Source organism: Capra hircus, chromosome 13 (genome assembly GCF_001704415.2).
Source record: "Capra hircus breed San Clemente chromosome 13, ASM170441v1, whole genome shotgun sequence".
NCBI lineage: Eukaryota > Metazoa > Chordata > Mammalia > Artiodactyla > Bovidae > Capra > Capra hircus.
Genome location: NC_030820.1, coordinates 42,014,202 through 42,032,455, shown reverse-complemented (window position 1 = coordinate 42,032,455; position 18,254 = coordinate 42,014,202). Strand labels below are relative to the sequence as shown.

The 18,254-nt window shown below is 51.3% G+C and overlaps 1 protein-coding gene across 1 annotated transcript in view; it reads left to right on the top strand.

The window, feature by feature from the left end:
• ACSS1 (acyl-CoA synthetase short-chain family member 1) overlaps window positions 13,139–18,254 on the top strand; it is a 44,038-nt gene continuing 38,922 nt past the window's right edge. The window contains exon 1 of the mRNA XM_018057282.1: window positions 13,139–13,451. Within this exon, the coding sequence (XP_017912771.1) occupies window positions 13,160–13,451 (292 nt within the window). The 5' untranslated portion in view covers window positions 13,139–13,159. The remainder of the gene's footprint in view (window positions 13,452–18,254) is intronic.

Here is an 18,254-nt window from a genome sequence, read left to right as displayed (position 1 = left end):
ACGGAGGGGCCTGGTAGGCTATAGTCCATGGGGTCGCAAAGAGTCGGACACAGCTGAGTGACTTCACTTTCATTTTTCACTTTCACGGATTGGAGCAGGAAATGGCAACCCACTCCAGTATTCTTGCCTGGAGAATCCCAGGGACAGAGGAGCCTGGGTGGGCTGCTGTCTATGGGGTCGCACAGAGTCGGACACGACTGAAGCGACTTAGCAGCAGCAGCAGAGGTTCACTGCAAGGAGATTAAACCAGTCCATCGTAAAGGAAATCAGTCCTGAATATTCACTGGAAGGACTGATGCTGAAGCTGAAGCTCCAATGCTTTGGCTGCCTATGTGAAGAACTGCCTCATTGGAAAAGACCCTGATGCTGGGAATGATTGAAGGTGGGAGGAGAAGGGGACACAGGATGAGATGGTTGGATGGCATCACTGACTCAAGGGACATGAGTTTGAGTAAACTCTGGGAGTTGGTGATAGACAGGGAGGCCTGGTGTGCTGCAGTCCATGGTGTTGCAAAGAGTCGGACATAACTGAGTGACTGAACTGAACTGAACTGAAAAATTCACCTGTGGTCCCCAAGCTCCTCTTGCCCTGAAACTGGACTTCTCCCAGCAAAGAAGAAAAAGGAGTGGCTGCTGACCAGCCAAGGGTCAGGCTGGCCATGGGCAGGATGTGAAATAATGTAAGTGACACTTAAAAAAGAAAGCAGATGAAAATCCTTTGAAACCTTCAGAGCGTTTATCTATGGATCATGGGTTAATGGATACTTCTTCTTTTCATATTTTCTATATTTTGTAAACTTATGTAAAAATAAAACAGTTAATATGAATAGTAATAAAATGATAATTCCTCTTTCTTGATTTAGGGCCAAGTATACACAGGACAAGAATCTCATTTAAAAAACAGCGAAAACATTTTATGGTACAGAGTCTATATTTTGCCTGCATCTCTTGTTGTGTCGATAGAAGTGCCAAGTTGATAGGAAACACATGGTCCCTTTAAACCCTCACTCAAATCATGCAGCCAATGGGAATCTGACCACTGACAGTAGGGCAGAATTGTTCCCAGCTTTCAAAATTGCTTGCCAGCTGAAATTTTGGCTGTAAAAGCCTAAAAGGAGATTTTAAAAAATTATAATTGTAGCAAGGTCAATTTGGACAGATTCCTACTATGAACCAGTGTCACCCTGGCTGCCTTTTGGTGACAGGAGCAGTCCATCAGTGTATGAGAAACGTGTATGACCCCAGGAGATATTTTCAGAAATGACGGAAGAACAAGATATGGCAATCAGTGTTATTTCTGTGGGTTCACCAGTATAAATATAATAAACTATTGCTCTCAGTGGTCTATAAATCATGTCCATATTGTCTTTTTTGATTCTCACAACAGGTGAGAAACTGAGCTGCAGAAAATTTAAGTGAACTTGCTAAGCTGATTCTCAATTTCTAGGGCTCAGGGCCAGAAGAGCTAAGTCACCCTTGAAACAGACGGAGGTGGTGATTTGCTCGGCCACACGTGAGCCCTGCCTGAAACTGTCTGCTCAAGCCCCAGAGCAGACAGCCTGAAGAGCAGGGAGAACAAACGTGTGCAGATACGGAGGTGGCAAGGCTGGCCACCGAGGAAAGCAGTCCCTTTATGTTTTAAAATAGTTATATGGCTGCACCAGGTCTCAGCTGTGGCATGTGGGGTCTAGTTCCCTGACCAGGGATTGAAGTTCAGAGTCTTAGCCACTGAACCACCAGGAAAGTCCTGAAAGTGTTCACTTTTTGATACATTATTGGGACAATTGTTTATCCAAACAGGGAAAAATGAAATGGACCTCAGTTTCATGCCTTACAGGAAAATATGTCCAGACGAATCAGACAAACGTGAAAGGCAGAACTATGGAGCGTTTAGAGGTCTGGGTCTAGAAGATGCTTCAGCTGCCCCAAAGCGATGGTTGAAAACAACCACTTTATTTTGCTCACAGTTTCGTGGGTCTTCTTATAGCATGAGGCTTACCAAGCCTCAGCCTCTCTTTCCATCCATCTATCATCTCATCTCTCTGTCCACACATTAGATACATTTTTCTGAACCATTTGAGAGGAAGCTGTTATTTCTGTTTTTCCAGCATTTATTGAGATATAATTGACATACACCATTGTGTAAGTTTGAGGTATACAGGATGATGATTTGATACATGTATAACTTGTGAAATGTAATAAGGTTAGTTAAACCATCCAAATGGTTACTATTTTGTTGTTATGAACATTAAATGTCTAGTCTCATAGCATCTTTCGGATATACAATACAACACTGTTACCTAGAGTCACTGTGCTGTACATTAGAGCCCCAGAATGTACTGATCTTGTAACTAAAAGTCTGTACGCTTTGACTAACATCTTCCTATTTCCCCCATTTTTCTGCCACCTGGCCACTACCGTCCTACTCTCCATTTCTGTAGGTTTGATATTTTTAGATTCTGCACAAGCCAGATCATATCTTGTCCCACCTTCTCTGTCTGACCTGTTTTACTTAGCAAAATGCCTTCAAGGTCCATCCATGTTGCTGCAGATAGTAAGATTTCTTTTCTTTCTTTTTTTTTTTTTGGCTGCAACGAGTGGCACATGGGATCTTACTTAGTTCCCTGACCAGGGATTGAACCAGAGCTCCCTGCAGTGGAAGTGTGGAGTCTTAACCGCTGGAGGACTGCCAGGGAAGTTCCTGGATTTTCTTACTTTTTAATAGTGACTACCATTCCACTGTACACACGCACACTACACACACTACGTCTTTACCCATTCACCTGCCAATGGACACTTTACATTGTTTTCATACCCTGACTCTTGCGGATGAAACTACAGTGAACATGGGAGGTGCGGATAACTTTTCCAGAAGTGAGTTTTATCTCCTTTGGATAAATATCCAGAAGTGGAATTGCCTGATCATATGGTAGTTCCATTTTTAATTTTTTGAAGACCTCCCCATGTTGTTTTCCATAGTGGCTGTTCAGTTCAGTTCAGTCACTCAGTCGTGTCCTAATCTTTGCGACCCCATGGACTGCAGCATGACAGGCTTCCCTGTCCATCGTTAACTCCTGGATTTTCCTCAAACTCATGTCCATGCAGTTGGTGATGCCTTCCAACCATCACATCCTCTGTCATCCCCTTTTCCTCCCGCCTTCAATCATTCCCAGCATCAGGGTCTTTTCAAATGAGTCAGTTCTTCGCATCAGGTGGCCAAAGTATTGGAGTTTCAGCTTCAGCATCAGTCCTTCCAATAAATAATCAGGACTGATCTCCTTTAGGATGGACTGGTTGGATCTCCTTGCAGTCCAAGGGACTCCCAAGAGTCTTCTTCAATACCACAGTTCAAAAGCATAAATTCTTTGGCGCTCCGCTTTCTTTGTACCTACCCCTTTATCTCTTGATACTGTGTGTATTTTTTACGAATAAGGACATTCTCTTACATAACCTGAGTAGTTATCAACTTCAGAAAACCTGAGTACAATACTTGAAATCTCAATACAAAATTCTAAACCTGAGTAAAATATAGTACTCTGAATACAACACTTTTATCCAACAGAGTTAATTAGATACAATATCAAATACTAGATTAAATACAGTGCTCTCATTTGAATACAAAGCTATTATTTAGTGCCTTTATCTAGTATTGATTACAATATTCTAAATATGCATACCAGACTTTTATCCGCCCCTTTGCTCACATTTCAGTTCTGCCAACTGACAACAATGGCCTCCACAGTTCCTTTGTTTTCCATCCAGGATCCAGTCTAAAGTCTCACGTTGCATCTAACCATCATGTCCTTCATGACATGATGTCCTGCAGCCTTTCTTTGTTTTTTTGTGATATAGATATTTTTTTAAAGAAATTATTTATTTGACTGCACCAGGTCTTGGTTGTGGCATGTAAGATCTACTTCCCTGACCATGGATCAAACCCCAGCCCCCTGCATTGGGTTTTTGGAGTCTTACCTACTGGACTACCAGGGAAGTCCCAGCATTGATATTTTTGAAGAACACGGATCAATTATTTTACAGGATATCCCCTCAATCTAGGTCTGCCTAATGTTCCTTCATGATGAGATTTCAGGTTATCCATTTTTGGCGGGAACAGCACTGAAGTGAGCAGCTTCAAGGACTGAAAGGCTGACTCTGAGCAGAGAACGAGAGACAGGAAGCCAGGGATTCCCAAGTTACCTTCTGGACAGCTTCCCATGTGATTGAATTTTTAACAGGGACATATCGAGCTTCCCTGCCAATTCAGGAGATATAAGAGATGCAAGGTCGATCCCTGGATTGGGAAGATCCCCTGGAGGAGGGCGTGGCAACCCGCTCCAGTATTCTTGCCTAGAGAATCCCATGGACAAAGGAGCCTCCCAGGCTACAGTCCATAGGATTGCAGAGTCAGATACGACTGAAGCGACTTAGCAAACAGTATCGATGCAGTTTTTTAGCATAAGAGAAAGGTACTACAGGAGGGCACCTAGTTTGGAGGTAAGCAGGCAGGCTAATCATCTTCTGAATCCTTTGAGTAGGCCAAGATTCAGTATTTAGGAAAGCCTCCTTTCTGCCCAGTAGAGAAAGCCACTCTCCTCCCTCACCCCTGGCATTTACAGACTCTTGCAGCTGCTGTCCTGGGAGCCTGCTAAATGCTCAGAAGACCCCAGAAGGTTGAGAGTCCTGCCTTCTGTCTGCTCTCTTTTTCCATATTCCTGCTGGGCATGTAACGGCAGCCAGCAAACCTAGGGCTGTGGATCTGATCTTGCTTTGGGTATTCTTAGGGCCTCACTAGGAGAAGGCAATGGCACCCCACTCCAGTACTCTTGCCTGGAAAATCCCATGGACAGAGGAGCCTGGTAGGCCGCAGTCCATGGGGCTGTGAAGAGTCGGACACAGCTGAGCAACTTCACTTTGACTTTTCACTTTCAGGCATTGGAGAAGGAAATGGCAACCCACTCCAGTATTCTTGCCTGGAGAATCCCAGGGATGGGGGAGCCTGGTGGGCTGCCGTCCATGGGGTCGCACAGAGTCGGACACGACTGAAGCGACTTAGCAGCAGCAGCAGCAGCAGCAGCAGCAGCAGGGCCTCACTGTGGAAGCTATGCAGGGGCTGCAAAGGTTTCAGAATCCGTGGAATGGGATCAAGGATTTTGTCCTGTGTACAACCCTAGGGTGACTTCTCTCAGAGAATTACTGGGAAACTCTATGTTTTCCATGGGATTTTATCAGGGAGCCCCCCTTGAGAAGGGCATGGCAACCCACTCCAGTATTCTTGCCTGGAGCACACCCATGGGCAGAGGAGGCTGGCCGGCTACAGTCCGTGGAGTCGCAAAGAGTCAGACACAACTTAGGGACTAACACGCACACACACACGCACCAGAGCACCCACAGGGTGTTCCAAACCCTGTTTGGGTGAAGATCAGCTTCAGCCACACCTTCTAATGCTACAGAAGTTTTCTCCTCTGGGGAATTTCTCATGCAGCTGTATTCAGCCCGAACAAGCGTGCCATGTCCTGATCACCACTGACAGTCCCTGTTAGTGGTCGCCCCATGCTCGTGTAGGGCTCTCCAGTGATACAAAGAGTGCAACAACTTCCGGAGAGAAGAAGTGTGTTGTGCTCTTTCCCATACCTGTAACCTGGCTGGGGAGAGCAGAACTGCACCCATGACATCCGAGCTCAAGGCCCAGATGCAAGACTTCTCTTCCAGGAGCATCTTACATTAAGGCTTCCTCTGGAGTTATCTGTCAACAGGGAACCATAGGGACCCATGGCTTTGTTCTGACTTCTTTGGACCCTCTCCACTTAAAAATTCATCCAAGGCTGACTGCCTTCTTGCTCTTTCCATCAGAATGAATGGGTAAAGAAATCCTCACGGGAGCTTCCCTGGTGGTCCAGTAGCTAAGACTCTGCACTCCCAATGCAGGGGGCCTGGGTTTGATTTCAACTCAGGGAGCTAGATCCCACATCACGAATAACACACTGGCGCCATGTGTTGGCAGGACTGTGGCTGTGCTTGGGCCTGAGTCGAGGGTCTGACTCCGTTTTGTCAGACATCCCGCTACCCCCAGCCCACCCTCGGCCTGCGCAGTGCAGCAAGGGGGAATCCTAGTTCTCCCAGCTAGGCATCCAAGCAGTGCCTCCTGCATTGGGACCCTTGTGTTGGGACCACGGAGTCTTAACCCCTGGACTGCCAGGAAAGTCCCACAAGTCTGATCCATCTAAATGCACAGGTTGAACACATCTGTGTAGAGAAGTTTCTGTTTTTCTATCCTCTTCCTTCCAACCCACCTTCCGCTGTGGGCGTCTCCCTTTTGAAATATCTTCAGCCACATAATTGTCCTGTTAGCCACCTGTTGCTGTGGTTAAGTGCCCAATTTATGGTATTTTGTTATAGGACTCAGACACAAAACCTCTTCTTTTCTCAATTTATGGTCATTTAAAATAAAGAATCCACCTGCCAATGCAGGAGACATAAGAGACCCGGATTTGATCGCTGGATCAGGTAGATCCCCTGGAGGAGGGTATGGCAACCCACTCCAGTATTCTTGCATGGAGAATCCTATGGACAGAGGAACCTGGCAGGCTACAGTCCAAAGAGACGGACACGACTGAAGTGACCTAACTGCAATTCCCATTGTTCCTTCTGCCAAGTCCACCACCTTGATTTCTGATGGCTGCGTACAGTAGATCTCTTCCCTCCTTCCCCATTCCCAAGTTCAAGGCTGCCCTGGGCACAGTCTGACCTAGAGAGATGAGGACTGTTTAGAAGGCCTTGTTCAGGAGATGCTCGTGGACTTCCCTGATAGAGATGTGGCTTCAAGACCCCTGCTCTGTTCTGCCTGGTCCTGAAGCAGCTTAGTTAAAGGTAGAATCCATCACTTCTCTGGGCTTCCCTGGCATCTCAGACAGTAAAGAATCTGCCTGCAATGCGAGCCACCTGGGTTCGATCCCTGGGTCCAGAAGATCCCACGGAGGAGGGCATGACAACCCACTCCAGTATTCTTGCCTGGAGAATCCCCACAAACAGAGGAGCCTGGTGGGCTGCAGTCCATGGGGTCGCAAAGAGTGGGACACGATTGAGCGACTAAGCACAGCACACAGAATCCATCGCCAGGTGGCAGTGTTGGCCAGCTTTAAAGTTTGTCAAAATCCGCACGCCTAGAAATTTGAGCGCTGTTTTCTATCCCTCACCTTCTCTTTAAATCGGTCCACAATCTGTCAATCCAGAATCCTGGGGCCCTGACTCAATCCACACATAACCCTCCTGGGTCCTCAGCTGGCGCCTGCAGGGTTGGGCTCTGTTTATTCTGGGGCCCCCAGGGGCTGACCCCTGAGGAAGTAATCTTCACACTAGGAGGTCAGCACAGGTTTGCTGCTGACCTTTCTCTGCTGTGGCCTTTGTCTCCAAGTCATGCTCCTATTGTAAACCTCCACATTTGGGGTGGTTGAGCCGAGATGCAGAGGAGCCCGAGACTGGTGGTGAAGTGGTTTCAGCTACCTTTGCTGTCTTGGACAGGAAAAGGAACTTTACTTCTCAAATCAGCCCAGAGGCTGCTCCCCGGTTTCACTCTGTCCCTCTCATCCCCCTCTTATCCTGAGGAGCCCAGCATCCAGAGTGATCACTGCCAAACAAGCGTCTAAGTAATGATATCCCCTGGCCTGAGACCTGGAGGGGGCAGGGTGGCCACTGCCATCCTGACCAACCTGTTCCCTTGCCCTTGGCAGTAGAACCATCCTTCCCCCATCCCACCTGCCTGCTGCTCATGGTTGGGTCTCAAAGAAAATCCCGAGACTCAGCAGAGGGCATCCTCCCTAGCTGCCCAGCCCCTGAATGTTAATTTTAAGCATGTTAAAATACAAACCTTCCCAGCCCAAACTGCAAGCCGCCCTTCTCCAAAGCTACTGGACCAAAATCTGTCAGTTGGTCTACCCCTGATTGTACTTGAGTCCAGTTTGGTGTTGGTTCCAGGGGAACTGACTTCAACAGGAAACTAGCAATGATGAGTTGGGGGGTGGAAGGGGGTGGTGATATGGCTACTGGAGTCCTGAAGTGGGAAGAGAAACAGCAGCTGCAGACTGGGGGTGGGACAGCACCTCTCGAGCTGGGACGATGGCAGTCTGCTGAGTTGGGAGCCAAAGAAAGACAGGGAAGGGGTAGGGAGGGTGTAAGGTATGCAGAACTGAAGCCCCTCAGCCCTTAACTAAGTCTGTGCAGCCCCCAAACCTCAGAAGCTATGATTTTTACATAAATTGAAAAAGTCAGCACACCCTTATTGCGATAAACTCACCACTAGGCATCTGAGACCTGAAGGGTTCAGGATATCTCTCCCATTCATTCATTTTGCAAACGACAACACTGAGGTGCTTGCCTTACACACGGTGGGAAGGGGGCAGTGAAGAGGCCTAGTGCAGGGCTTTTGGCTCCTCCACTGTGCCCTCTGTCTACCTGGCTTCCTCGAGGTGGGCAGAGGAGGAAGCCAGGGCTTGGTCCACGCTGACAGTGGTCATGGCTCGCAGTTGTTAGAGACTGGCCCTGAGAGGGACCTCCTGTGTCCTGTGGTTGCCCCTGGCTTGCTGTCACAGCAAGTGTCCAGGCAGAGAGGCGGGAAGAGCCGTGGGTGTGAGGTCTCTGTGGACCTGGGCAGTGAGAGAACCGGTTCCTTCAGGTACCAGTGACACTTCACAGGCAAAGCCACCGTCTTCCCTGATGGCGCTCTTGACCACTGTGGGGTGTGGGGGGTGTCTTCTGGGGGCCACAGAGAACCCCAAGGCCAAAATCCTTTCTGTGCTGTGTGGGTGGTTGACACCCCAGTCTTTCCTGCTCACCGGGGGCTGGAGAAAGTTAAAGGCTTCTGGGGTCTGGTGTTGTCGGCATTTAGGGAATTCACTGAGGGAGTTGCCTGAGAACAGACCTACCCAGAAGTCTGGTGGCTCCTCAGATGGGGGTCCCTGGCTCTGGCGGACACCACTGCCAGCCCTGAGCCACCTGGAGTTCTCTCTGGTTTTCACCTGTTGTCTCTCCCACTCTTTGGTGGTGAACCCTCTCACCCTGGGGACACTGTTCACCCTCCCTCCCGGGGGTCCAGTGTGCATGTTATGGGGCACTGCATGGGGGTTGTGGAGCCCACCACTGCTGAAGCCTTGGAGGCATGTCCCCACTCTCCTTTGCTGCCACTGAGGTCATGGGGACATTGGGAAATGGCGACCAGAGGGCAGGAAGCCTGACAGCCTTGTGTGACCAATCCCAGACCTCCAGCGGCTGCATCCTTTCCTTCCTCCAACCCACTTCAAGGCTCTTAGTGTGGATTTTTCTTTTTGGTTTTGCTTTGCATTTCAGTCATTTGAGCTGGTGCCTGTCTCCCTGGCCCTCCCTCTCCTTGGGCTCAGGGGGTGTGTCTGGTTTATCCTTGTCCAGCTGACAGCCTCCACACTGGCCCATGCACACAGCAGGGAGGGACTCCTCAAATCCTGTCATTGAAGGGAGCTGGGGGAGTGATAACAAGGGCTGAGGAGCAAGGGGGTCCGGTGACTCAGTGCTGAGGGTCTCCTGGACCCTTATCTACAAAGCTGCTCCTTAGAAGGGTCCAGTGGCACAGCTTCGACCAACGCGGGAGGTGAGGCTTAAGAAGGCAAACACCTTTCAGCTGCTCAAGTTGTGAGCGCTGGCGGCTGAGGCTTCCCATTTGCCAGCCATGAGACCTTGGATGGCTTCTCCCCTCTCTGTGTTTGCTAAGTGAGGATCAGAGCATCCTCCTCTTAGGATTGTGAGGGTTGCCATCTCCGACTTGAACATCGGGGCTGAGACGTAAAGTGAGCCCAGTTTCCCTCTCACGCCTCCCGCGTCTGCACCTGCCAATGCACTGCTTTCTGCAGTGGAGGGCTCTGCTTCTATTTTAAGGGCCAGGGCTTCTATGATTCGGGCTGCCTGAAGGGCCTGGCTGTTCTCAGAACAATCCAGGCCCCATGAAAAGCTGTTCTGCGGACGTCACTGGGTGTGGCTCCACCTGCGTAGTTCCCGGAGGAGAGCCGCTTCCAGGAGGCAGTCTTGGCCTTGGCCTCTGTGACCTCACCTCAGGTAACGTTGGGCCACAGGACATGCAGTTCTGTACCACCTGGTTGGCTCTGTAATGTTTTCTGTACACACAGTCACTTCTCTTTATCCAGCCTGAAGGAAAGCCAGTTTCATACGTCTTGAGAGTCAATTCCGTGTACTTTCCCTATTGTTCTTGCAGTAGAGGCGGGCAGGGGGCGGGGCAGGGCTACCCAGCAGTTCTTATCGCTCCACAGTGGCGGCAGTTAGAGGCCCCGCTGCTCCACCAACAGTCAGCTTGCAGCTGTCCCCGGCGGTACAGAGCGCAGTGAGAGGTGGATTGTGGCCTTCTTCCCCGGGCCCTCCAGGCCTTCCAGCCTTGGGGTGGTGGGTAATCCTGGGGCCATAGGGACGGACTGAGGACTGTGTCTGGCAGAGTCCTCACCACAGCTGCCCGCCACCAAGCCCAGGCTCTAAGCGGCAGCAAACCTCTCCCCTATCCCACCTCCAAGACCTGATGGCAGCAGCTGTCTCCATGGGTTGCCGTTTGTGGAACCCCGCCCCACTTTGTGTGGCCTGAGGAGACTTTGTGTGGCCTGTGGCACTTTGAGTGCCATCTGGGGCTGGGTGGGATCTAGGGACCGGGCTGTGAGGGGCTGCCTGCTGAGATCTGTCTCTTCAGCACACTGTGCACTGGTGGGAGGACCCAAACTGGATGCTGGACAATTGCTCCAAAGCAGGGTAACTGGCCTGCACAGGGACCCCTCCTCTTACCAAAGACCTGGGCCTCGCAGGGCAAAAGCTGAGCCTTGGGACCTTGAACCCGTAAAACGAGGGGTAATCATGTTGTTTTGCTTACGAGGTTTGTTAAACGAGGGGTAATCATGTTGTTTTCCTTACGAGGTTTGTTGCGTGTTAACAGCTGCAAGGAGGCACGGAGACAGAATTAAATGACTCCCCTTCCCTTTCTGGTCAGAACAGATACTAATGTTTGTTTTGGTGGAGGTTTATAGGAACATCATGACTTGACCATGAGCTGACCTCAAGAATAAAGGCTCTGACAACATGAAGTCTGCAACAGCTACCCCACCTCTACCTTTCCCAGAAAAGGGCTTTGCTGAAAAGTTTTGGGGAGTTTAGGGTTTTTAAGGCATGAGCCTCCTCCCTCCTTGCAGGGCCCTGCAATAAACCTTTCTCTGCTCCAGACTCAGGTGTTTTGGTGTTGGTTGGCCTTATGTGGACTTGAGTTTGGTAACATTCTCTGCAGGGGTCTCTAGGGCCTGCTTCTGTGGCCTCTCAGGGCCTGGGCTGGGATAGTCGGAGCAGCATTGCTTATCCACTTGTGGGGAACAGATCCTTCCTCTTGAGGGGGAGCCTCTCACCTATAGAGCAAATGCCTGGGAGTTTTCACCCACTGCTCCACCATCTGTAGTCATCTTTGGGACCCCTGGCCACACTTACAGTCTTTCTGTATTTCAGTTTTATTATTTATTCTATTAAAAATGGTGATTCAGGGAATTTCCTGGCAGTCCAGTGGTTAGGAATCTGTGCTCTCACTGCGTAGGGCCCAGGTTCAATCCCTGATTGGGGAACTAAAATCCTGCATGCTGTGTGGTGAGGCTTAAAAAAAGAAAAAAGTGATTCAGGCCAAGTGGTGAAGCAGAAATTGAGGCGGGAGTGGGGTTGCTGCCCAGCACGTGTTTATTTCTTAGGGCTCAGCGTCCTCATATGTTCCACTTGGGAGCTGAGAGTGGGCACGACTTGATAGCACCAGATAACTTTTAAATTAAGTAGAAAAATGCAGGTCAAGCACTTGGCACAGAGCAGCGCCCATGTGTAAGTGCTAACTGTTCTCACTGGACCCCAGCACCTCCAGCCTTAAAAAGCAGGCACCATGTGCAAGCAGGCAAGTGCACGCAGGCGCACAGGAGAGGGGGCACACACACACACACACACACACACACACACACACACACACACTGGGGCTGACAGCAGAAGTTCCTCTTACAGCTAATGGGCTGGAACTCAACCGACCAACTAACTTTCAAAATTCCCCTCTCCCTTCTGTTTATCTTATTTATTATGTGTTTAGTTTGTGGGTGTTGTGATATTAGAGTCTGGCTGAGGCAAGTTTCTGTGGGTTCCCTTCTATCTTTCCTGGCTTGATAACTGGGACATAGCCTCCATTCCCGGGCTTCCTGGGTACAGCTGGGGGAGAGAGATATCATGCGTTTCCCCCTCCCCAGGGCTGCATAAGAATAAATGAGTTGGTGTCTGAAACTTGCAGCCTGGGAGGGACACCCAGGGAGCTCAGTAGCCGGGGTGGTGTAGGCACAGGGACCTTTAAGGAACTCACCCGAGGTCAGAGAGCTAGAAACGTCAGGTTTTGAACCCAGGACACAGAAGCTGCAGCAGCAGGCCGAAACCCCCGGGCGTTTGCTTCGTTGTCACAGGAATGCGGTGGACCCTAGACCACCTCCCTGGGTACCCCCACGGCCTCTTGGGTAGAGAACCCCACTTAGTCCACGGAGCGGGGGTGCTGCTTGTGTGTGTATAGTTTGGCGGGGGTCCGGTGCAGGCAGACCTGCGTGTTCCTTTTCCAGGGCGCACGAAGAGACGAATGCCTTCGGCCTCTGAGATGCTGAATGGACCTAACTGGTGGTTCGCTGGCTCCGTGATCGCTCCCGCACTTGTAAGAGCCTGCGTCCCCGGGTTCCCCATCTTTGCGGTTCCCCGCGCCGCGTAGCCGTCGGAGCTGGAGGACGCACCGGTTCAAGCGCCGGCAGCCCGCCCCGGGACCCCGTACCCTGCGCTCCGGGAGGCCCCCCTTCCCCAGCTGCTCCCCCTCCCTTGGTGCCCAGCTCTGGAGCGCAAGCTGAGGGATTGGGAGGGGCGGGGCGGGGGCGGTGCCTGAGGGCGGGCCCGGGGCGTTGGCCGGAGGGGCGGGGAGGGGGCGGAGCCAGGGAGGGGCGCGAGCGCGCGAGGACTGGGAGAGGGAGCGGGATTGGGCGAGGGCCGGGGCGTTGGCAGGGGGGCGGGGCCTGGGGCGGGGCGGGGCCGGGGCGGGGCGCGGGCACGCGGGCGCCGGGTTGCCACAGGGCTCTGAGGCGCGGGACTCTGAGGCGCGATGGCGGCGCGCTGCTTGGGCCGCGGCGTCGGACGGCTACTGGGGGGCCTCCGCGGGGTGGGGGTGCGGGCGCTGGCGGCCCCGCGGCTCTGGAGCAGCGCCTCCGCCCCCGCAGCGCCGCCCGGCTCCTACCAAGAGCGAATCAAGCTGGCAGCTCGCGAGCCCGCCGCCTTCTGGGGGCCGCTGGCGCGGGACGCTCTCGTGTGGGACACCCCCTACCACACGGTGAGCGACTGCGACTTCCGCAGCGGCAGGATCAGCTGGTTCCTGGGAGGCCAGTTAAACGTGTCTGGTGAGTGGGCCTGGGGACCGGGGAGCCCCAGCTCGCGCGCCCAGGGGACCCCGAGCCCAGCGTGCGGCGGCTCCACACGCCCCCTCCTCGGCGCTCCGGCATCGCTCCCCCGCAAGCGACGCGGCCACCCCGCCCCCACCCCGCCCCCACCCCGCCGGCCCGGCCCCGACTCCTCGGTCGTGGCTCGCGCTCCCCGGCGCCCCCCCGCCCCGAGTCTAACGGTGGCCCCCACCGGCCCTAACACCGAGCGTGCCGCACGGGGGGTGGAAGGCAAGGGGCGCGCCAGGAGCAGGACTTCCCGCCCCCGGGGCCGGCCGGCGACAGAACCGAAAAGCTTCTGGCCGTTGTTACCGCCAGGTGCCGGCCGGCGACCCGTCTGGGGAGCAGCCCTGCCCATGTAAACAAACGGGGCTTCGCCGGGTGGCGGGGAGGAGGAAGCCGCGCCGGCAGCCGGAGTCAGCCCGCGGGCGGGCGGGCGGGAAGGAAGCAGTAGTGGGACCTACCCGCTCTCAGTTTCACCTTCGCCCCGAAGACCCAGGGGGCCGGTCTTCCGAGGTCTCAGAAGCCAGCTCCATCGCCAGTCTGTCCTCTCTGGCCCCTACTGGAGATTGAATCCCCTACGGTTCTGTCCAGACTTGGGACTGGGGTTCACACTGCCAGCCATGCCCCGGCCCACCAGGGGCAAAAGGCCCAGCAACTAAGGGAAGGAGGAGACAGGCTAGGCCTGGAGTGTGAGCAGCCAGATGGGGGGGCGGTCAGAGGGGCTGCCTGTCAAGGAGGAAGTGGGTAATGGGATAGATGGGAGTCTAGGGGCTGTTTAAGGAAAGGTCTTCCTGACCAAGGCCTGAACTGGGCAGTGGGGTCTAAGTTTCCAGGTTCCACTTCTTTACTGGTCCAGTTTTTCTGTTCCTCTGAGTTTCAGCATTCTCCTGTGTAGACTGCTGCTGCTAAGTCGCTTCAGTCGTGTCTGACCCTGTGAGACCCCATAGACGGCAACCCACCAGGCTCCCCCATCCCTGGGATTCTCCAGGCAAGAACACTGGAGTGGGTTGCCATTTCCTTCTCCAATGCATGAAAGTGAAAAGTGAAAGTGAAGTCGCTCAGTCTCTCTGACTCTTAGCGACCCCATGGACTGCAGCCCACCAGGCTCCTCTGTCCATGGGATTTTCCAGGCAAGAGTACTGGAGTGGGGTGCCATTGCCTTCTCCGCCTGTGTAGACTAGAGGGCACAATACCCACCTGAGGGGCTGGGTTGTGATGACCAGGCACACAGGGTATGGAACAGGCCCAGTACTTACTAGTGAGCAATAAGTGGTAGTGATTTTGACTCGTGAAATTTAGAAGTAGCCAGAGTTACAGGTAGTTTCTTGCGGTTATTTTTCAAGCAAAGATATTTAAAGGAACTTTGGACCAGACTTTTTTTTTTTATATTGTATATTGCTTTGCTGGTTTAATAAAAATGACTCAGTAGATAAGTGTCTTCTCTAAAATTGAGTCAGCACAAAGTGTCCTTGGACTAGTGGGAGAAAAGCTAAACCCTTAGGTTTGCAGGGTTGGTGGAATGCACCCTGGATCGAGAGAGCTGCGTGCAGGGGGAAGGGGTGGAAGGTTGCAATTCCTTTAGAAGCTGCCTTGGACTTGGGAGACCTGAGGCTGCCAGGGACATTCAAGGTGAACACGTGCCACCTTTCACTCTCAGATAAGAAGGGGGGAGTGGTGGTGGTGTAATGACAGATCCGGTGCGACGGGCAGCCAGGGCCTTGTGAGCCCTACTCGGTCAGGTTCAAGGTCAGGGTTAGGGTGTACAGCAAGACACTCTTCTGCCTCTTTTTCTTCATTTATTTCTCCTTTATGGTTACCTTAGCCAGAAACTGAACTTCAGAAAACTGCCTTGTAGAAAAACAGCATTTCAGCCACATTCTCTCATCAAATGTGTATGTGACGCACTCATCTGTCAGAAATATCTCTGATGGTCGCCAGTGTCTGCAAATCAGAGGTGATCATATGAAAAAGGACCAGACCAAGTTATGGCTATCCTGGGAGCCACTAGAAAGTTGTGGGCTGGGGTGGAACGGGGTGTGTTTTGGCATGCTCTGTCTGTCTGTGTGATGGTCATGTGATGTTGGCTTATTCCAAAGGAGCATCACTTAAAACTCCATTTGCTCCTTCAGGAAGGTCTGTATGTACAGTTCTCAAAGTGTGGTCCCTGGACCAGCAGCATCGGCAAGACCTGTGAACTTTGTAGAAACATCCTAGATGGCCAGAGCCAGGAACCTGGGGGTGGATCCTCCAGGTGATCCTGATACACACTTAAGGTTGAGAACCACTGACCTGTGTCCAACCAGGGCAGGTGGGGCACCACTTAATGGGTGGATTGGGATGAATGCCAATCTGTCTCTCTCAAACAAACAAAGAGTCTGTGGGTGGTACCGTACACTTCAGTGGTGCTGGGTGTGTTTTTGGAATCATACCTGAGTTTGAATACTTGTTTTCCCCTGATCATTTTTTTTTTTCTTTCTATCTAAAGTCTCGCCAAGTGCTTAATTTTTTAAAATTCATTTTTTTTTGGAGTATAGTTGGTTTACAATTGTGTTAGCTACACAGCAAAGTGAGTCAAGTATATATATACACATATCCACTCTTTCAGATTCTGTTCCCATATAGGTCATTACAGAGTACTGAATAATTCCCTGTGCTTTACAGTAGGTTCTTATTAGTTTACACTATTTTATGTATAATAGTGTGTCTGTGTCAATCCCACTCTCCTAATTTACTCCCCCTGCCCTCCCCTGAATGTTCTTTGGTGTGTCTCCTCATTTGTAATGTGAGAACAGTGCGTAACTGAAATTCTGTTCCAGTTCCTATCCGTGCCATTTTCTTAGTCTCTCGGATTCCGTGGGTCAGGACTTTGGACAGGGCCTGACTGGAGTGGCTTGCCTCTGCTCCCCACCTGTGGGACTCTAGTCATCTACCTTGCTCACTCCCATGTCTGCGGCCTGGCCTACAGGCTGGGCTTAGTTGGAGCTGTGGCCTGGAGCACCCACAAGGAGCTTCTCACAAGGTGGTGACTAGACCCAGGGCTGTTGGCTACCAGAGGTCCCAGAGACCAAGGCAGAAGCTGCTAGGCTTCTGACCAGCGGCAGGTGACCTGGGACTACTGTTAGCATTGAATGTGAAAACGCTTGTGAAGCATTCTGCACTGTCTTCAGAACATTCCTTGCACCCAATCACTGGCCTTTGTTATTTATTAATGAATCCGGGGAGGAGGCTGTAACCTTGAACCTGCTCTTCAGCCGTGCTGCTTTGCCTCTGAATGGGACCACACAGGTTTTCCATCTGACCAGCCTATTCTGGGAAGCAGGCTGGGGAGGGCATGCAGGTGGCTGACGTGGCTCTGAAAGCCCTCCTGGACCATGGGAGAGCCAGGCCGGTGGGGGGTTGTGGTGTCAGAGGGCCCTGGGCGGGGTGGGGTTGGGGGGGGTAGGTAGACCTGACACCCCCTGCAGTGAACTGGTTTGCATGAAACCCGAAACTCTTTAGAAAGCCACGTTCTGATAAGGACTCTTTTCAGCTTTTGAAGTTTGGCTCTTTCCCTCACAGGACTCAACAGATGTCTTTGCTCCGTGGGTATAAACTTGAGACATCAGGAAGCTGCAGATGCAGAACTGGAGGGTAGTGACGTGTTGCTTTCAGAATACAAAACGAAACTCTATTTTGAGTCTGAATTTGAAACACGCGTGTGTGTATTCTTACTTTCAAGCTCAAGGATAGACTGTTTATAACTAGCATTGAACACAGAGATTCCTTGGACGCTTTTTGGAACATTCCTTGTAGCAGTGGAAACCATTTCGCTGTAGCTCTCTCCTCTTCATGACGTGCCTCGAATAATTCAGACGGCAGAAACGTTGAGATGGCAAGAGCCTGCCTTTGAGGCTGCATTTCCTCCCAGTGGCTGAAGTAGCTCACTCAGGTCCTTCAAGGAACTCTCAGTGAATACATGACCTCAGGTCTCAGGAGGAGGGACCCTCGGAAAGCTCTGAATCCTCCCCAGTTGTTAGAGACATGACTTGCTTTAAATAGCAGATGTTTCTGGAAAGTTGGCAAATATAGTTTTTGTGATTGACGTAATACCTCAAATTATGCCAGGGAGGTTTTCTTTAAATAGAAGAACCTATTGTGACTCCTCTTGTGAATATTAACTCTCTCATCTCTTTGGATTAAAATTAAATTTTTGTAAAAGGAGGAGGGGCAGGGATGCATTTAAACAACCAACAAGTTTGTTGGATGGAAATGCCTGCATTTTTGTGTACATGTTTATGATGAAACTGATGACCCTCTGGTCACCTTTTCTTTTTTAATAATGTCTTAATTTTTTTATGTGGGCTATCTTTTAAAAGTTTTTATTGAATTTATTACAACATTGCTTCTGTTTTATGTTTTGATTTTTTTGGCCTCAAGGCTTGTGGGATCTTAGCCTCCTGAACAGGGGTCAAACCCACACCCCTTCATTGTTACGTGAAGTCTTAACCACTGGATTGGCAGGGAAGTCCCTCATCACCTCTTCTTAAAAACAAACCCAAACTCACCACACATACCCACTTACCTGCTTGCAGAGCCACATCAGGCCCGGGTGCAGACTTGCCCTTAGGTGAACTTTGTGATGCCTCATCTCATGACATCCTTGTGACACCAATTTGAAGTGTCTGGTGGCCCCATTGTACAGATGTGGATGTAAGGGCTCTAGCTCGTGTTTGGTGGGGATCACGCATAAAATGCCCCAGTGCCTCAGAGCCTGCGTTCTGA